General features: G+C 49.1%; 1 protein-coding gene across 5 annotated transcripts in view; it reads left to right on the top strand.

The window, feature by feature from the left end:
* Positions 1-21,105, top strand: part of LOC130294527 (dual specificity tyrosine-phosphorylation-regulated kinase 1B-like) — a 113,947-nt gene that overhangs the window by 51,880 nt on the left and 40,962 nt on the right. The window contains exon 3 of one of the 5 annotated variants that reach the window (XM_056544456.1): positions 19,777-19,822. The exons of 3 other annotated variants lie outside the window; for them this stretch is intronic. In XM_056544456.1, the coding sequence (XP_056400431.1) occupies positions 19,792-19,822 (31 nt within the window). In that variant the 5' untranslated portion in view covers positions 19,777-19,791. Of the gene's footprint in view, positions 1-15,372; positions 16,431-19,776; positions 19,823-21,105 lie in introns of those variants that run through there. One more of the 5 variants, XM_056544455.1, reaches the window with a different exon arrangement.

Raw genomic sequence — 21,105 nt, forward strand, 5'->3', positions numbered from 1 at the left:
CCGGAGCCCCCCCTTCCCCCCCCCATGCATGTGTTTAGCGTTCATCTGCTGTGCACTGGTTATTGTGTATGTGTTGGCCAGCGCTGGTGCTGCATACTGTATGTAGCCGTGGTGCCGAGCACTTGTCACGTTGTATTAGAAGCGGAGCAGGAAGTCCTCACAGATTCCCTGTTACTAGGGAATAAGAGCCAGCGTTCTGCTGTGCAGTTTGCGTGTCTTTGATGTAGTGCGGCTCAGCGGTGAAGGAGTTAAGGGGGAGAGCGCCGCCGCCGCTGCTGCTGCGGACTGTTGCTGGAAATAGATGTAGTTGCAGTGCATTTTGCAGCAAGTTCCAGTCCACGTGCTCCACCTGGTTCTGAGGATGGTGGCGGCGGTGGCGGGGGGAGAAGGACATCTGATCTGAGGGCACTTTTTAACATGACTGTTTAAAATGGCAAGGTGCCAGTGGAAAATTTTGGCTGGCGGGGGCCACCTCTGATTCGTTTGGATATTGGTTACGGATCGGGATTGGTAACTGCAGTGCGTTATTTATATCTGCATGTTCCTGGAAGGAACAGCGGCTTTGAAAAAGAGGGGTATTTTTGGAGAGCCTGAACTGCTCCGGTTTCTCTTCTTTGTTTGGGCATAATCATTCACTGCATCATATATAACCTAGCAACATGCATCACCGCAGAGCGGCTCCCGGGATTGGCTGGAAGTAGCATTTGTGGCAGCCAATAGGGAGCCTGTTACCATAGCAGAGGAAATGTTAGAGGTGAGTCTGCAGAGGCACGCACGGGAACATTTGTGCCCTTATGCTCCGTGCTGGGGGAATCTGTGATACTTACAAAAGGCTGATTGATAACGCTCGGCGCCGCGCTCTGTGTGCACATCCTGCACGTTATCCCCCTTGTAAAATAAGGGGGAAATGTAATGTAACGTGGGGGATGTGCAGAGCTGGGAGAGTGCAACCCCCCCCCCCCCCCCAATTCATTAAATCTAATTATAGAAGAGACTTTTAAGTCCATAAATGCTGCCATTTAAAAAATATATATATATATTTTATTTTTTTACGCAGCCCCCTCCTCTTCTGCTCTGTGAGACCACCTTTCTTCTGTTGTAATATTAGATGTACTTTGTGGCTTCGTTTTATTAACCAGTTCCCTTCCAGTCGTCCAGAATATGGCTGGTTGTTTGCATGTATGACCTATCCGATGTACAAAGTGCTACATTATCAGCTGATTGCGCCGTACGTGTCTTGTTGCATTTAATTGTAGAACAATTTCATCTTGTGTATACAGAGGACATGGCAGACTCCTTGGTCTTGACGCGGCCCTGTCAGGACCTGCACATGTTCACCAGGAAGGTCCTTGCTCTGTGTTTTCAGTGTCGGGGTCGGAGTTGCATTAGCTGCAGTGTGGAGAGGGCTGCGCTGCTGCAACTAAGTTGGATAGTCGTGAATTACTGGGTTGTGCTTGCATCCTATCTTAAACTGGATTAATATAAAGCGAAATTTGGTTATGGGCACAATAATTGTGTGTTGGGGGGGGGGGGGGGCTCTTAAAGGAAATCTGTACAATTTAATCAAACTGACATTGAATAGTTAGACATTTTAATTAACCTTTACAAGCCAACCCGACACTTCACGGCCATCTGATTCTAGTAAATGATATGGCATTGGGAGGTGCCCACCAGGGCCCATAAAAGCAATGACCCATTCTGGTCCAGTAGCGCCACTATTGCCAGACCTAGCCCCCTTGTTTGGGCCATGCCACCCCACAGACACAGCGGTGTGGCAATAATGGCTGCTACTCTATGCCACACCAGGGTGAACAGCCAGGAATAATCCCTTATGGCAGTGTTTCCGAACCAGTGTGCCTCCAGCTGTTGCAAAACTACAACTCCCAGCATGACCGGACCTTAATGGAAGACATATGAGAATCTTTGTAAGTTCTCCAGTCTCACCTAAAGACAAGCAAATCCTGGAATCCAAATCCAAATACCAATTCAGTTTTTAAAGAGCAAAATGCATTTCTGCCTCTAGAGGGCCCTGCAGGGAAAAGGTTCCAGCTTAGTTTGGTTGTGGCTGGGCTCCATCTTGTTGGTATTACAGTAGTTGATGTTTACAGTCATGGCCGTAAATGTTGAATTTTTTTTCTAGAAAATTAAGTATTTCTCACAGGAAAGGATTGCAGTGACACATGTTTTGCTATAAACATGTTTATTCCCTTTGTGTGTATTGGAACTAAACCAAAAAAGGAGGGGAAAAAAGCAAATTGGACATAATGTCACCAAACTCCAAAAATGGTCTGGACAAAATTATTGGCACCCTTTCAAAATTGTGGGAAAATAAGATTGTTTCAAGCATGTGATGCACCTTTAAACTCACCTGGGGCAAGTAACAGGTGTGGGCAATATAAAAATCACACCTGAAAGCAGATAAAAAGGAGAGAAGTTCACTTAATCTTTGCATTTTGTGTCTGTGTGGGCCACACTAAGCATGGACAACAGGAAGAGGAGAAGAGAACTGTCCGAGGACTTGAGAACCAAAATTGTGGAAAAATAACAATCTCAAGGTTACAAGTCCATCCCCAGAGATCTAGATTTGCCTTTGTCCACAGTGAGCAACATTATTAAGAAGTTTACAACCCATGGCACTGTAGCTAATCTCCCTGGGTGTGGACGGAAGAGAAAAATTGATTAAAGGAGTCAACGCAGGATAGTCCTGATGGGTGGATAAGCAGCCCCAAACAAGTTCCATAGATATTTAAGCTGTCCTGCAGGCTCGGGGCGTATCAGTGTCAGCGCGAACTATCCGTCAACATTTAAATGAAATGAAACGCTATGGAGGAGACCTAGGAGGACCCCACTATGGAGGAGACTCAGAAGTACCCCACTGCAGACACAGAGACATAAAAAAGAAAGACTACATTTTGCCAAACTGAACTTGAGTAAGCCAAAAATCCTTCTGGGAAAACATCTTGTGGAGAGATGAGACCAAGATAGAGCTTTTTGATAAAGAGCATCATTCTACTGTTTACTGAAAATGGAATGAGGGCTACAAAGCAAAGAACGCAGTACCTACAATTAGGGATGTCCCAATAACCTTTTTTTAAAGACAGAGTATCTATACTTTAATTCTAGTACTCGACAATATCAATTACGAGTACTTTTTATTTTAAAGGGAATCTGACACCAGGGTGACCCGGTTTCTGGTGCTGCTTACCGTGCTGATACGCCGACACGCCCCCTCAATACAACTCTATGGCAGAGCCGAAGCACTGCCTTCTGCAATCTCCTGCTCTGCCATAGCTATGTATTGAGGGGGCGTGTCGGCGTCGCTTCGTGCGGGGGTCGACACCCACTATCTGGACGGAGAGCCGGGGCCCCGTACAGAGAGATCGCAGGGGGCCCCAGCGGTCGGACCCCCTGCGATCTCAAACTTATCCCCTATCCTTAGGATAGGGGATAAGTTTTTCACCACTGGACTACCCCTTTAAGGGTGCCAATAATTATGTCCAGCCCATTTTTGGAGTTTGGTGACATTATGTCCAATTTAGCTTTTTTTTTCCCCCCCTCCTTTTTTGGTTTAGTTCCCATACACATAAAGGGAATAAACATGTGTATAGCAAAACGTGTGTTACTGCAATCCTTTTCTGTGAGAGAAATTTCAGCAGTGCCAACATTTACGGCCATGACTGTATGTTCTCTGATATCGGCCTTAATTGACTTTTTCTGATTCCTATTAATGTAAATTAATGCCTTTTTTTTTTTTTTTTTCAAAATCAACTGGTGCTAGAAAGTTCTACAAATTTGTAAATTACTTCTATGTAAAAATCTTAATCCTTCCAGTACTAATCAGCTGCTGTATGCTCCACAGGCAGTTGTGAAGTTCTTTTCAGTCTGACCACAGTGCTCTCTGCTGACACCTGTGTCCATGTCAGAAACTGTCCAGAGCAGGAAGGTTTGCTATGGGGATTTGCTCCTGCATTGGACAGTTCCTGACATGGACAGAAGTGGCAACAGAGAGCACTGTGGTCAGTCTGAAAAAAAAAAACTTCACAACTTCCTCTGGAGCATACAGCAGCTGATAAGTACTGGAAGGACTAAGATTTTTATATAGAAGTAATTTACAAATCTGTAAAACTTTCTACAACCAGTTGATTTGAAAATAATTGTTTTCCAGCGAAGTAGCCCTTTAAAGGGTTTATCCAGCTTATAAAATGTATCCCCTATCTGCAGAATAGGGGATTCATTTTTGCAGGATGTCCAGCCATTGGGATTCCCTGCAACTTCAAAAGGTGAGTGGGGGGAGATGGCAGGGGATCCCAGCCGTCAGACCCCTTGTGATCAGACAGTTATCCCCTTATCCCGTAGATAGGGGGTACATTTGTGTATGTAGATAACCCCTTTAAATGGATTATTTGCCAGGGTCCTAAGTTTAATGTCATATGACAAAGCATCCTCCTGCTGGAACCCCCAGTGGTCAGAATTGTTCAGAGGATAAACCTGGAAGGAAGTGTTCAATTTCCCTGCAGCGCCACCACTTGGGAAGTGACACACTATGCAGCACCTATTGCAAAGAGATATTAGGGGTCCTCCAGAGAAAGAGAGACTTTGTAAGTGGTCTTCACTTAAGATCCTTAACCGAATACCCCAACCCCTATTAACTTTGAAACCAGAGAACCCCTTCAAATGGCAAGGACAGCTGACTTCATGTTTATGGATTACACTCATGAGCACTTCCTACTTTTGGATATGGGTTGTATCTAAACAATATAGATGACCATTCTGGGGGCTGCTGCTGTTTCCGTAGCAGATAAAACTCAGTAGTAGTAGTAGTAGTAAGTAAGCACAGTTGACAAGTTGAAAACTTGTGAGAAGTGTCTTGTGGTTTGTCGTGGACTAGACCATTATTTCCCAAGCTGTGGCTCTCGAGCTGTTTCAAGACTTGTGCTTGCTTCTCGCATGTATTGTGGATATGTGTTAAGCCTATCTGGCTGTATTTGGGCGAGGGGCGTGAGTATTTTCCATCCCCTGCACTTCTAGGCGGGGCGTTAAGGCGTTGTGGGTAGGGATATATATTGCCCCTGCACCTACTGGCAGAGCATACGTGATGTTTTGACAGGTATGTATGTATCGTTGTAATCATGAGCCCCAAGCACAAATGTAGTATACTAGAAAGTGAAGAGGAAGTGCTCAAAGCTTATATATAAAGGTTTATTCCTTGGGACGTCCCCAAGCCAAGTCTTAATAAGCATCAACATAAAAGTAATATGTTGTATATACACACCCAGCAATGGATGTCCAGCTTGTAGATATTTTACCTCTTCCCCATCTAGGCCACAGTAGCTTTGTTTATATAGTGTAACCGCGATTAGTCCCCCAACTAGTTGAGCCACCACAAATTGGACAAGACCAACCCAAATATTTTATTAAAGGGGTACTCCGGCCCGAAGACATCTTATCCCCTATCCAAAGAATAGGGTATAAGATGTCTGATTGCAGGGGTCCCGCCGCTGGGGACCCCCACAATCTCTTATGCAGCACCCCCTGTGTGAGCTGCACGTCAGCACTGGAGGCTCAGTCTGAAGCCTCATGACTACAGGGCCGAAGTATCATGACATCACACCCCACCCCCTCAATGCAAGCCTATGGGAGGGGGCGTGACGGCAGTTTAAAGGGGTACCCCTTGCATGTTGATTTTGCATGTTTGCAAGAGTAGAGATAAGCCAGTCCCAGACAATTGTGGCAGCCCTTTTGTCCAGAGTGCCCAAACTTTCTGTGTGTCCCAGTACACGTTAGGTGTTCAGGTGCCTTTCCAGGTATATAGCCTATTCTAGTGTTTCCTAACTAGGATGCCTCCAGCTCTTGCAAAACTAGAACTCCAAGCATGCCTGGACAGCCTTAGGCTGTCTGGGCATGCTGAGAGTTGTAGTTTTGACGCAGCTGGAGCTACCTTGATAGGGAAACATGGTCTTTTCAGATTAGCAAATTGAGTCAATGACACTGACTGAGTTAATGAGCTTTAAAAGGGGTACTCCGGTGGAAAACAAAATGTTTTAAAATCAACTAGTGCTGGAAAATTAAACAGATTTGTAATTCTCTTAAATCTCTCCTTCCAGTACTTATCAGCTGCTGTATGCTCCACAGGAAGTTGTGTAGTTCTTTTTAGTCGGACCAGTGCTCTCTGCTGCCACCTCTGTCGGTGTGAGGAACTGTCCAAAGTAGAAGAGGTTTGCTATGAGGATTTGCTCCTGCTTTGGACAGTTCCTGACACTGACAGAGGTGTCAGCAGAGAGCACTGTGGTCAGACTGGAAAGAACTACACAACTTCCTGTGGAGAATACAGCAGCTGATAAGTACTGGAAGGGTTAAGATTTTTAAATAGAAGTAATTAAAAATGTAACTTTTTGGCACTAGTTGACAAAGTTTTTTTTTTTTTTTTTTTTACCCCTTTTAAGATCCTTTTGGCAAATGTTAGACCATTGGTTTACCCCCAATTTACTTTACAAACTGACACATTTGGAAGTAATTCACGTATGTAGTAGCACAGATCTACCACCTTTTTTTTTTTTTTTTTAAATGGGCACTGTCAACTTTTTTTTATGTTTTTAATACTTATGTACTACAACATCTCTAATATACTTCTATTATTTTTGTGTTTAAATTATTCACTTGAATACGGCCACTAGGGGTCTCCCTCCTAGTGGCCGGCTGCAGCCTGCTGTGACGTCACAGCTGAATTCAGACCGATCCCGGCCGGGCATTTGGTCCGAATTCAGTCAGCCTGCGCTCGCTCCCTGCCTGTCAGACAGGCGGGAGTGAGCGATGTGAACGCCTGGGCTGCGCACATTGGCTGCCTGGCCTCGTGCGCTGGCTGTCCCCAGCATGTACAGTCTGGAGGCAGTGCGGCACTGAATCTCAGTGCTGCGCTGATGCTCCAGGACTGTGCATGTCCTGTACAGGTAAGTGAGGTCTTATTTCACTTACCCATACTTTGTTTCGGTCCCGGCATTGTAGAATAGCACGGCAGGTCGGCGATGCTCCTATACTCCTCCTACCTGGATAACACTACACTGCTAAACAGGGAGGAGAAGACCCCAGAGCAGCCTGTCCTGCTATTAGCCGCTCATCTCCCGACGGGAGCGCAGCATAGATGAGCTAAGGGCAGAAGTCGGGCCCCCCCCCAGCAGGCATCAGTGGTGATGCGCCTCTTGGGGAAATCTGCCTGGTAAGTGAGCACACTACCAAGTAGACAAAGATATTTATAAGGTGGTAAAAACATTTTTAAAGGTTTAAAGGCAGGGATGGGGTTAGGGATAGATGGGCAATAGGCAGGGACAGAAACTTTTTTTTTTTTTTTTACATGGAGGGAGCTACTCTTTAAAAGGATTTTTGTGTAAGATAAGAATCCTGCAGTTTGAAGGAACTTGGTATACATAAAGGTTTAAAAACTGCTTAAGTTTTAATTGGTGGGGAACAAGGTGCTGAGAATTATCATAGACCTGCATTGAATACAGGACAGGAGAGCCAAGCTGAAAAGAAGGGGTACAGCACACAGCCCTTTTGTTGTAGCAATCTGTGAGGGTCTTGGCACCCGAATCTTCATCGATCAAAACTTCTGACCTCACTATTACATGTCAGAAGTTGTTTTAAAACTTTAGGTAGTATAAGTCCGTTAAATGGGCACTCTGCCCCTAGACATCTTATCCCCTATTCTGTTAGGCCTCTGGGACCCCCGCTATCTCCGTGCAGCACCCAGCTTTCTGAACATTGTCTACGGGAGGGGGCGTGATGTCATGACCCCAGCTGCCTGCACCAAGCATTCTAAACATAATGCCAGGTGCTGCACGGCAATCGTGGGTGGGTGGGGGGGGGGGGGGGGTAGGGGATAATATGTCTAGGGGCAGAGCACCCCTTTAAGTGTCTGCTGGGTCAAAAACTTGCTGAGTAACTTTTTTTTTTTTTCTTCCTTTGCCTTGTAACTATATACACAAGTGACCAATCACTAATATTTTAATGGGCTCACAGTCATGAGCTGTAATGGCAGTGACACACAAGTATTGTATATCATGTGATACCAGTGTACATGTTAGTGCTTAAAGAACCAGAGGAGGAACAAGCCATTTTCAACTGTGTGATATTTGGCAAGGGTCTTGTAGATGTTTGAAGTGACTTCTTGTGTTATGTATGAAAAGAGTAGAGCCGTGGTACCCACACCGTGGCTTTGTGCAGTCCATATCCATACAATGGTTGACTTCATCGGATCAATATGTATAAATAGGGAGAAGTTAGAGAATCTTACTGCTGGTTCACCTGCACTAAACCAAGTATACTACTGGGTTATAGTGGGTGCAGAGCTTTAAAATGATTGGTCACTTACTGTTTTTCATGTTGTGGGTGCAGAGTTCTGTCCTTTCAGGCTATTATTCATATTGCGCTCCAGCACGCAATGGAGGCGGCTCGCCCAGCTACACCTAACCCCCAGCCCTTTTATTGTTTATAATAGTTGGCTCTGTATTTTCTGGATTAGCACCAGGGGCAAGCTGAGGATCCGGGAGTAGCGTGGGTGATTGCTCCATAACTACAGAGACTGTTTGCGTCCCAGCGGCAGTGCCAACATTTACATTTTCTTCCTTATTGGATTTATAATAGTTGCCACAGAAGCTTTATTCAAGACAAAAGTTTGGACAGCACCTTCTAAAGTTGGCAGATCGGTTTCCTATTTCTGTGAATCTTTATATGGAAATCAAGGTCTGGGCTGGTACTGGTTATCACTGAGGACACCCAGCTGGTGTATAGAGTCGTACAGGCAATGCTACGTTTGGCAAAAAGTATGCAAGTGAACTTTTCTTCAGAAGGGGAAAAACATTTAGTGCCACCTTAAGGTAACTACCCTGTAAGAAAGTGCTGATCCATACAAGAGCCTCGAAATGTGACTATAAATATTTAGTCAAACCAGTGTCTCCTCCAGAAGAATGGTCCAACCACCTGTAGATGGATGTTTTGGGAGTCTTGCCCCTCTACAGGACTGAGCAGGCTACTGGTGGGATAGGTAGTATGATTTTGATGTATCTCTGGAAGTACTCTTCTCATTGGAGAGAGCCAGTTGGTGTATGGGGGACTTGGCAAAGGCCAATCCTTTATACCATGTAAGCTGTAGAGAAGCCTCATATCTCTTGCTGTGCCCTGGAGAGAAAATAAGCAGGCCGCTAAGACTGGGGTGCAGAAACCGCTCTTCCCCTCTGGCTGAAAAGAGTTCTGGGAGAGGCTAATTCAGGGGGTGGTTAGTTGGTAGGAGCCTTAGGGATGGGAAGCGCAGTGTCTGTGATGCGGGGGGCAGGGTAGGCTCACAACACTAAAGTGGAGCCTACCCCACAGTGGAGCGGAACACAGGGGCCAGTCATCCAGGGAGATTGAGGAAGAGGATGGCTTGTTGGCTCCAGGAGTTGCTTTCTTTTCCCGATTATAGAGTATGACAGCCAAGGCTGCTGATTGGATGTGGCAGTCGCCACACCATGTCAGCGTGGGGCCCTCCTCTTGTACATGGTGTTGCTTTCTCTATGGGATAATATGGTAGTGACTGTTGGGAAAATGTATTAAAACTGTAGCAAAGGAAAAGCTGACCAGTTTTTCAGAGGCCTTTTACAAAATTAAAGAGTTGATCTGATTGGTTGCAATTAGAGATGAGCGAACTTACAGTAAATTTGATTTGTCACGAACTTCTTGGCTCGGCAGTTGATGACTTTTCCTGCATAAGTTAGTTCAGCTTTCAGGTGCTTCCGTGGGCTGGAAAAGGTGGATACAGTCCTAGGAGACTCTTTCCTAGGACTGTATCCACCTTTTCCAGCCCACCGGAGCACCTGAAAGCTGAACTAATTTATGCAGGAAAAGTAATCAACTGCTGAGTCGAGAAGTTCGTGACGAATCGAATTTACTGTAAGTTCGCTCATCTCTAGTTGCAATGATCAACTGGATAACTTTTCCACTGCACCAATTTTGATAACTCTCCCCATGTATCAATTTTTACAAATAAATCCTGATGGATACTATTGAGAGAGCACATCTGTTTGTGTTCAGTTGTGTTTCACCTTCTATAAGTAACAGAGATCATACAAAAAGGGAAATAAGCCAGTGTGAACAGCACCTTTATACATCTGTATGTGAGCATGTAAGTCGCTGTGATTGTAAACATGACAGTGGTGAAGATCTGTACATCTGAGGTGTCACCTGTGGACATAATTGGTACGGGACACAGGTGCTGGTGTGTATATAGGTTTCAGTCGTCACCACTAGCGTGTTCTCACCATTATGGTCATCCAGTAAAGAGTGGTCAGTTGTATGGTGCTGTAGGGGTAGCTTGTGTTGAGCCATCACCTTGTGCTATATGGCATGGTTTTGTGGTTTTGGGCTGCTAGTGGTGTGACTTAGGTAGGAGAGTTAGTGAATGGTATTGGGGTACAAAGTCCCTGTCCCGTCACTGTAGGGGGGGGGGGGGGCACTGTCCCTGTCCAGTCACTGTAGGGGGGGGGGGGGGGCACTGTCCCTGTCCCGTCACTGTAGGGGGGGCACTGTCCCTGTCCCGTCACTGTAGGGGGGGGGGGGGGGCACTGTCCCTGTACCCGTCACTGTAGGGGGGGGCACTGTCCCTGTACCCGTCACTGTAGGGGGGGGCACTGTCCCGTCACTGTAGGGGGGGGGGGGGGCGGGGGCGGCGGCACTGTCCCTGTCCCGTCACTGTAGGGGGGGGGGCACTGTCCCTGTCCGGGGGGGGGGGGGCACTGTCCCTGTCCGGGGGGGGGGGGGGGGGGCACTGTCCCTGTCCGGGGGGGGGGGGGGCACTGTCCCTGTCCCGTCACTGTAGGGGGGGGGGGGGGACACTGTCCCTGTCCCGTCAGTGTAGCGAGGGGGGGGGGAGACACTGTCCCTGTCCCGTCAGTGTAGCGAGGGGGGGGGGGCAGTCTCTATCCTGTCAGTGTGGGGGGGCAGTCTCTGTCCTGTCAGTGTGTGTGTGTGGGGGGGGGGGGGGGTCAGTCTCTGTTTCAGTGTATGGGGGGGGCAGTATCTGTCCTGTCAGTGTAGGGGAGGCAATATCTGTCCTGTCAGTGTGGGGGGGGGCAATATCTGTCCTGCCAGTGTGGGGGGGGGGGGGCAATATCTGTCCTGTCAGTGTAGAGGGGGGATGTTTCCTCTCCAGTGTAAGGGGGGGGGGGGGAAATGTTTCCTCTCCTGCCAGTGTGGGGGGGCAGTCTCTGTCCTGTCAGTGTAGAGGGGGGGGGCGCGCAGTCTCTTACCTGTCAGTGTTGGGGGTGCAGTCTCTTACCTGTCAGTGTTGGGGGTGCAGTCTCTTACCTGTCAGTGTAGGGGGGGGGGGGGGAAATATCTGTCCTGTCAGTGTAGAGGGGGGTGGCAATATCTGTCCTGTTAGAGTGTGTGTGGGGGGGGGGTTTCCTCTCCTGTCAGTGTTGCCGGAATGTTTCCTCTCCTGTCAGTGTGGGGGGGGGGGCAGTCTCTGTCCTGTCAGTGTGTGTGGGGTTTGTTTCCTCTCCTGTAAGGGGGGGGCAGTCTCTGTCCTGTCAGGTCAGTGTAGGGGGGTTGTTTCCTCTCCTGTCAGTGTAAGGGGGGCAGTCTCTGTCCAGTCAGTGTAGGGGGGGCAGTCTCTGTCCCGTCAGTGTAGGGGGGGGGGATGTTTCCTCTCCTGTCACTGTTTGTTGGGGGGACAGTCTCTGTCCTGTCGGGGGGCAGTCTCTTTCCTGTCAGTGTAGGGGGGGATGTTTCCTCTCCTGTCAGTGTTTGTTGGGGGGGCAGTCCCTGTCCTGTCAGGGGGTGGGGCAGTCTCTGTCCTGTCAGTGTGTGTGTGGTGTTTCCTCTCCTGTAATGGGGGACAGTCTCTGTCCTGTCAGTGTGTGTGGGGGATTGTTGCCTCTTCTGTAAGGGGGGGGGACAGTCTCTGTCCTGTCAGTGTGGGGGGGGGGGGGGTTTCCTTTCCTGTCAGTGTGTGAGGGGGGCAGTCTCTGTCCTGTCAGGGGGTGGGGCAGTCTCTGTCCTGTCAGTGTGTGTGTGGGGGGGTGTTTCCTCTCCTGTAAGGGGGGACAGTCTCTGTCCTGTCAGTGTGTGTGGGGGATTGTTGCCTCTTCTGTAAAGGGGGGGGGGGACAGTCTCTGTCCTGTCAGTGTGCGGGGGGGGGGGGTTCCTTTCCTGTCAGTGTGGAGGGGGCAGTCTCTGTCCTGTGGGGGGGGGGGGTATTTCCTATCCTGTAGGGGGGGCAGTCTCTGTCCTGTCAGTGTAGGGGGGGGGGCAGTCTGTCCTGTCAGCGTAGGGGGAGGGCAGTCTCTGTCCTGTCAGCGTAGGGGGGGGCAGTCTCTGTCCTGTCAGCGTAGGGGGGGGGCAGTCTCTGTCCTGTCAGCGTAGGGGGGGGGGCAGTCTCTGTCCTGTCAGCGTAGGGGGGGGGGCAGTCTCTGTCCTGTCAGCGTAGGGGGGGGGGCAGTCTCTGTCCTGTCAGCGTAGGGGGGGGGGCAGTCTCTGTCCTGTCAGCGTAGGGGGGGGGCAGTCTCTGTCCTGTCTGCGTAGGGGGGGGGGGCAGTCTCTGTCCTGTCAGCGTAGGGGGGGGGGGGCAGTCTCTGTCCTGTCAGCGTAGGGGGGGGGGGGCAGTCTCTGTCCTGTCAGCGTAGGGGGGGGGCAGTCTCTGTCCTGTCAGCGTAGGGGGGGGGGGGGCAGTCTCTGTCCTGTCAGCGTAGGGGGGGGGGGGCAGTCTGTCCTGTCAGCGTAGGGGGGGGGGGCAGGCTCTGTCCTGTCAGCGTAGGGGGGGGGGGGCAGTCTCTGTCCTGTCAGCGTAGGGGGGGGGGGGGCAGTCTCTGTCCTGTCAGCGTAGGGGGGGCAGTCTCTGTCCTGTCAGCGTAGGGGGGGGGGGGGGCAGTCTCTGTCCTGTCAGCGTAGGGGGGGGCAGTCTCTGTCCTGTCAGCGTAGGGGGGGGCAGTCTCTGTCCTGTCAGCGTAGGGGGGGGGCAGTCTCTGTCCTGTCAGCGTAGGGGGGGGGGCAGTCTCTGTCCTGTCAGCGTAGGGGGGGGGGCAGTCTCTGTCCTGTCAGCGTAGGGGGGGGGGGCAGTCTCTGTCCTGTCAGCGTAGGGGGGGGGGGCAGTCTCTGTCCTGTCAGCGTAGGGGGGGGGGGCAGTCTCTGTCCTGTCAGCGTAGGGGGGGGGGGGGCAGTCTCTGTCCTGTCAGCGTAGGGGGGGGGCAGTCTCTGTCCTGTCAGCGTAGGGGGGGGGGGCAGTCTCTGTCCTGTCAGCGTAGGGGGGGGGCAGTCTCTGTCCTGTCAGCGTAGGGGGGGGCAGTCTCTGTCCTGTCAGCGTGGGGGGGGGCAGTCTCTGTCCTGTCAGCGTAGGGGGGGGGGCAGTCTCTGTCCTGTCAGCGTAGGGGGGGGGGGGCAGTCTCTGTCCTGTCAGCGTAGGGGGGGGGGGGGCAGTCTCTGTCCTGTCAGCGTAGGGGGGGGGCAGTCTCTGTCCTGTCAGCGTAGGGGGGGGGGGGGGCAGTCTCTGTCCTGTCAGCGTAGGGGGGGGGGGGGCAGTCTCTGTCCTGTCAGCGTAGGGGGGGGGGGCAGTCTCTGTCCTGTCAGCGTAGGGGGGGCAGTCTCTGTCCTGTCAGCGTGGGGGGGGGCAGTCTCTGTCCTGTCAGCGTAGGGGGGGGGCAGTCTCTGTCCTGTCAGCGTAGGGGGGGGGCAGTCTCTGTCCTGTCAGCGTAGGGGGGGGCAGTCTCTGTCCTGTCAGCGTAGAGGGGGGGGGGCAGTCTCTGTCCTGTCAGCGTAGGGGGGGGCAGTCTCTGTCCTGTCAGCGTAGGGGGGGGCAGTCTCTGTCCTGTCAGCGTAGGGGGGGGGCAGTCTCTGTCCTGTCAGTGTAGGGGGGGGGCAGTCTCTGTCCTGTGGGGGGGGGGGCAGTCTCTGTCCTGTCAGTGTGTGTGTGTGGGGGGGTTCCTGTCAGTGTAAAGGGGGGGGGGGGGTTGTTTCCTGTCAGTGTAAAGGGGGGGGCAGTCTCTGTCCTGTCGGTGTAGGGGGCACTGTCTTGGCCCTTTCAGTGTAGGGGGGGATGTTTCCTCTCCTGTCAGTGTGTGTGGGGGGGCAGTCTCTGTCCTGTCAGTGTGTGTGTGTTGGGGGGGGGGGGGGGTTGTTGTTTCCTGTCAGTGTAAAGGGGGGGGGGCACTGTCTTGGCCCTTTCAGTGTAGGGGGGGGGGGATGTTTCCTCTCCTGTCAGTGTGTGGGGGGGCAGTCTCTGTCCTGTGAGTGTGTGTGTTGGGGGGGTTGTTTCCTGTCAGTGTAAAGGGGGGGGGGGGGCAGTCTCTGTCCTGTCGGTGTAGGGGGCACTGTCTTGGCCCTTTCAGTGTAGGGGGGGGGGATGTTTCCTCTCCTGTCAATGTGTGGGGGGCAGTCTCTGTCCTGTCAGTGTGTGTGTTGGGGGGGGTTGTTTCCTGTCAGTGTAAAGGGGGGGGGCACTGTCTTGGCCCTTTCAGTGTAGGGGCTGTATCTCTGTCCTGTCAGAGATGGGGGGCACTATTTCTGTCCTGTCACAGAGATGGAGGGCACCATTTCTGTCCTGTCAGTGTAGGGAGGGGGGACAGTCTGTCGTGTCAATGTAGGGGCAGAGATGGGGGGCACTATTTCTGTCGTGTCAATGTAGGGGCAGAGATGGGGAGACTATTTCTGTCCCGTCACAGATGGGGTGCAGGGTTTTGTGTCATGTGACAGAGTTGGGGTGCAGGATACTCGCACTGCGAGATCAGGTTCTCTCCTGTAAACTCCCCCATGGTTGCGCCTGTTTCACTTGCTGCTTTATCAGCTGCTTCACGGAGTCCCTACGCCGGCAGCCAATCAGCTCTCGTCGGCCAGGCTCCCCAGCCAATGACGGCTCAGCCTGTCCCGTTCCCGCTGTGCGCGCCAGCCAATGGGCTCGTTGTTGCTAAGGCGTTGGTGCAGCTTGGGGCAGTGCTGGCGCTCCCCCTCCCCCCTCTCCTGTGTTCCCGCCCTCCCGCAGTTGGACACGTCCGCCGAGCGCCTCAGAGACGGGCGGGTGACTCAGCAGAATCAAACATGTCTCTGTCAGTTCAGCCTGAGCCCTCCTCCTCCTCACCGCCCACACAGCCCGGCTTGTAGAGCGGAGCTCAGCCAGGGGAGGCTTCGGAAGCTCCCAGCGCTGCCGTTTCCATTAAGAATGTATTCTTACCGGCAGCCGTCTGCTATCGGCGGGAAGCGGGAATGGCCGTCCTGCGTCTCACACCCAGCGGGCCGCTCTGACAGATAGAGGCCGCCCGGGGGTTGTCGCGATATATCGCGGTGGTTTTTTTTTTTTCCGAGGGGAGGAGGGGGTGTTTTTTTTTTTTTTTGTTTCCCGCCCGTTTTGAAACGGAAGCATCGGCCGCGCGCACTCTGGGCGGGAGTGCGCCCCCTCCTGACACAGATCCGCTTACGTTACTATAAATGGTGTGAAGCTGCGGGAGGCGGCCGCGGATATCACACACAGCCCGCCGCCACCAGCACCACCGTCCGAGGAGGAGGCAGAGGGGGGGCGGCCGAGAGGGCTGGGCCGGGCCTGAGGAAGTCACCTATTATTGTGTCTGTGACGCGCCTCCTCTCCCCCCCGCGCTGGTGGCTGCAGTGGTACATCCCAGGGTGTGGAGCCTCAGACCTAGAAGAGCACAAGAGTTTACAGAGCCGGGGATTGTGCTCATCCGGCCCGGGACATCCAGCGATCCCTCCCGTCACCCTGCACACATCGTCCGGCCAGCGGCCTAGGCCTCCTACGCCTCCTCTCCCGGGTGTGTGCGGCGCCCAGTCTCCGGGACGTGACCTTCCATGACCCGCGTTCACCTTGCCCTGGATCCTGGGGCTCAGGACTGGCGGAGTGTGGAGCGGAGCCTCCCGTGCCTTGTCTATCCGCTCCCATCAGGTAGCATGCTTCCCCAAAGATAAGGCCCAGCGCCTGGCCCTGGCCTATTGCACTTGGTGGAACAGGGTTTCTCATCGTCCTCCTCAATGACTGGATTATCACTCTCATCATCATTCATCGTGTTCTGTATCACGGCTATCCCCCACCCAAGCAGTGCTGAAGGGCTACAGATTGCGGCCCCCCTCTGATGACCCGGAGTATATGGTATCTTCTGGACGTGTCCCCCTATAGAAGGATCCATCACTTTCTACTTGTAGGCACTGGATGACCTGGGTCCCTGAGAGGTCACGGATCACCCCTCTTCTGTTTTTTATTTTTGGCTGACAACGTGTGTGTCCTGACTACCTACTGACTACTGGCTCGTCGTCCCATAGAAACACATCGATGGTGATCACCACATCCAGCTCTGAAGAGGCGCCCCCTCAGAGAATGCTCACTGCATTACCCACAGAATGGGGCAGTAAGGATCCGGCTTGTCTCTTGCCTCCAACCCACTGCAGCAAGAAGCCTTCCAGAAGTTGGTATACCTGCCCAGACACTATCGGTGTTGTGGTGTTACCGCATGTGCGCCTGCGATGTTGGTACCCATCACCGGTTGTTTGAGATGTTATTGGTCTTAGGGTCCATCAGCATGCAAGCCCGATATGTTAAAGCAGCATTCCGTAACTTGTTATGCTTTAAGCTGGTGCAAAATTTCAACTCCCAGCATGCAGGCATGCTGATAGTTGTAGTTTTGCAGCCAGTGTTGACTCAAGAGACCAGTTTTGCAACCGGTATGGAACCGTAGGATGCCGAAGACTGGCAAGACATGCTGGGAGTTGTATTTCAGCATCTATGGCATGTAGTTTTGCAACAGCTGCAAGTTGGAGTTCACTGCTAAAAGGATAAAAAAAAAAGTTGCAATAGCTTCTGTCAGGGCTTACTAGGAGTTGTAGTTTTCCAGTAGCTGCAAGTGATGTCAGGGCATGCTGGTAATTGTAGTTTAACAATAACTGCAGGTTGAGATGACTGCTTTAAAAAGGAATAATCAAATTGCAGGATGTTCTTTGCTTGCATACTGGGAGCTGTAGTTGTAAAACATCTGGAGAGACAAAAGTTTGGAAACACTGCATTGTAGTAGTATAGGCCCTGAGATGGCCCTGTAGGAACAAAGTTTTACTTTTGTAAGATCTGACTTATAATTTTATTTTTCCCAAAAAAATGTTATGGTATAAACTATTGCAGCCTTCGAGAGAGGTCCTAACAATATTGCGTTTCCATAAAGTCCTTATATTGTAGTGGAATGTCCTTGTAAAATAGTGAAGGCTGAAAGAGTCCTAGAAAGAAGGAGCCATAGGAGTTTATATGGGCTCAGCAGGGCCCCCCAGGGTGGCTGTCATTTACTCCTCTTATGCTGGATGTGTAGTTATAGGCCGTCATCCTGCTTGTTGACTCAGTTCTGTCACAGTGAGTAGGCCTGAAGGGTTAGTCAGCTGATGACTCTCTGGGAATGAAGCCTTTTCTACATTGTGATGATATCTGTATGTAAAGAAAATTAACTGGGCTGGTGAAAAGTACCTCCCCTCCTGCCATAATTCTGCTTAGATACAGTATCATTGACATTGTGTCATCCAGACTTGACAGATTAGTATCTGGTAAAGGAAGTGGGCCTTATACTCTTGTTACAACCTAACATAGTGGTGGTGATGTACGGTGCAGTTGCCCTAAGCAACCAATCGGTTTGCTATTTTTTTTTTAGGGGACTTTTTTTTTTTTAATGAAACAATCTGGTTGCTATGGGCAACTGTGCTACTTGATAAACATCACCCAGTGAGTGTATTTCCTATGATAGGTCAGAATTTGATATGTTCACACAACATAATTGACACTTGTAGCTTTGAAGGACTTTCACCATGAGCAGCAACTTGGTGAGATTGCAGCGCTGCAGGAAAGTGAGGTGCTCTTGCACGTGGTCTGGTGACTTGCAGAGATGAAGTTTCATGATAACTGGTCTTCTACAAAGAATATTTCTCAGCTTACCTTTTAGGGTTTTGCATCTAGTCTGATTTTACAAGATTTGCGTCTTTCATTATCCAAGAATGTGTCCTAACCAGATGGAGCTCTGACCTCTTATAGACAGGACTGAAAAAAATAAGTCTTGCTCTAATGTGCACTTACAAGGGAACACTGTGACCAAGGACAACATTGAGGTGTAAATTCTGCAGTGTTGTATGTTGTATAGTGATGCTTTGATTTAACATCCTATACTAAAGCCATCAGATCTTTTCTGGGCATAGGAGTAGATGTGAAAGCTTTCAATGCGATATGACTTTTATATATGCAGTACTATGGCTCCCACTGTAATAAAAGGCAGTTTCATTCATACAAGAGGTAACAAGGTAAAATAGCTTGCTCCCACCTAGGCTGTGTGGCCAACTTTGAATAATTATTTTGATTTCCCCCTGAAACAAGTGATTGGAAAGACTAACATGACTTTAGGATTAGTGCTCTTGGCCCTAATGCATTGCCCCAACTCTATTGTAACCAATATTTCTGGTGTTCTAAGCCCATGTTAGTCGCAATTTATTTCTGGCAGTATGAAAGTTAGGACACCTCACCTAGTAGCTTAGCAGTCCCTGACCTATAGCTTTCCAGCTGATTCAAAACCACAGCTCCCAGTGTGCAGGCATGGTAAAAGTTGCATTTTGCAATGCCTGGAGAGCCACAGGTTTGGGAAGACTGTTGCAGATGGTCAGAAAGGGATGTATAATGTGCCAAATTGTTTAATCAGGATTAAAATGGAAGCTCCATAAAGATCAACTACCACCCAGCATCCTCTTCTTGACTTTCAGATTTCTCTCTTCCATCTGATGTATATAGTTGTTTGTGTACATTCTGCTGGAGTTCCGCCTCTAAACATTGCAACCATGTCTCTGGCAGTGTGGTAACTTACCCTGGATGGGCATCCTTCCTATTCTAATATATCTGACACAGAAGAGCAGATTTTGCTTTGACTGGTTTGGAACCTCCTAAAACATGTTACCTTGTTCCTTAAAATAAGAACGAATCTATAGTCTGAAGCCTTAGCTGGAAGAGCTCTTTGTGAGTGATTGGGCTTGTTTTGCATTTTATGCTTAGTATGAGTCAGCTCGGTCAATGGTCAGTGTTCAGTCACTTGGCTGTAGGTTGCTCAATTGAGTTTACAGATAAAGAACCTGACGTCTAACTTGACTTTGGACCTCAGTAGTAAAGGGAAAAGTGTTGATGAAAGTTTTGTTAGCTTTCCTGTAATTTTCTAATGTTATATGGTCCTAATCGTACAGTAGTACATGACAATATGTTTTTGAGAATATAATAGTATGCTTATTATGGACTTGATGATTAGTCTGGCCTGGTTTATTTAGCCTTGGGTGACCCTCAATTGTAGCAGGCAGTAAGATCTAACAGTGTCTGGACAGCTGCAATAACTTCTTTGTCTGGGATGGTGTATAACACATTCGACACAATGCTGTAGCCATTAGAAGTAAATTACTTTGTGTTCTGCCGATTAAAAGAGAAAAAACAAATCAGTTTATTGGTTCCTGTAGCTTAACTTTGTGTTAGAGTTTTTAAATTTTTTATTTTTTTACCTACATATGAGTGCTCATTTCTTAATGCAGGAAAAAATACTCTCAAATTGTGACTTTCAACAATTTCTATGGAGAAAGCAGCTTAAAATGATGGTCATGGTTTTCTGTTGAGCAGGTCCCAATCTTAGCTGAGTTTAGATACGTCAATGATTGTGATTTATGGAGAACTTGCATGCATAGTTAGCTCTTCTCCCCAAACGGATATGAAGTACACAAGTGTTAAATTGTTTTGTTTTGTTTTTGCTGAATTATTAGGAACAGCACCAAATAATGCATTTTGAATCGGAAGACTATTTGTTAGGTAAGTGGATAGGGAAGTTTGCACAAATAACAAGCTTATAGGGAACGTGCTAAAATTAGTTTGAATGAACTTCTTAATGCACTTGCCTGGCAATCTTTTTCAGACTTGAAATGCGTTGTTTGCAGTTTTAAATTATCAACTTGGTTTTTGTGTATTTGGTATTCATTTGGTGGGAAGCAGTATCTGTGGATCATTTTCAGCTTTATTTTTAACATAGGCCATTTGTATTTATTATTTTAACTGTTGCCCTAACCTATTGATGTGACAACTGCTTTCACGTTATTTTGAGTTTGCTGAAGCGGTTGTCACCTTTCAGCTGTTGCACTCAAAGAAAATACTCGAGCATCTAAATACTCTTATAATCATTCCTCCTTTATTTCAGGTGGTTGTCATTAAACCACTATGCCCATCCCTCATGGAATACATTACTTACAGTTACTTTATATACTGGCATTGATTGGCCCACCATATTGCCCTACAGTCACTGCACAAAGTATTTTCTTCACCCCAGACTTTTTAAACCTAATATAAAAAAAACAATAGTGCAGGATCCCAGACATCACTGTCATTATACAGCTGTGAACTTCCTCCTTGTGCTTCATTTTCTTCCTGTGCACATTGACGAGTCCTCTACATCTCTATGTTCACATGTCTGAATGTCCACACAGAGATTCTCCGTGCGGTCATTCTGCAAATTGCGTGGCGCTGGCATAATATGCAGGCGCTAGGACCAAACAGGAATGCGCTGTCTCATAGACTGCTATGCATTCAGTGTGGATTCCACAGAAAGAATGAACGTGTTCATTCTTTGTGCGGATACGAAAAATGGAATTTCCGTGCCGGAAATATCTGGCACGGAAATTCTGCCGTGTGCACATCGCATGTAAATTCTGACGTTTGAACCTAGCCTAATGAACCTAAACAACTTTAGCTGTATCCAAGTTTCCGCTGCCTAGTCTTAGTTTTGTATCTTTGTTGTTCTTGGTTGTTTTTCTACAGAGTTTTTTTTACTTTTGGTGCACGGACTAGTAAAGGTGGAAGTTCATATTGTCAATAGCTCTGGACTCATTTTGGATCCTAGTAAAGTAATGTGAATGTAAGATAATATGAAATCGTGTAAATCAGCCCATTTTGCACTTTGGCCGACATTTATCATTATCTTTTAGACTGTTTTTGTGTCTAGAAAAGCGCAAGTATGGTTAATTTGTGCCTTTTTTGCGCCTTTTGGTTTACACATTTCTACTGATTGAGTTGCAATCCACTGATTTTGGTAATACACATGA

The sequence above is a fragment of the Hyla sarda genome, chromosome 10 (genome assembly GCF_029499605.1).
Source record: "Hyla sarda isolate aHylSar1 chromosome 10, aHylSar1.hap1, whole genome shotgun sequence".
Classification (NCBI taxonomy): domain Eukaryota; kingdom Metazoa; phylum Chordata; class Amphibia; order Anura; family Hylidae; genus Hyla; species Hyla sarda.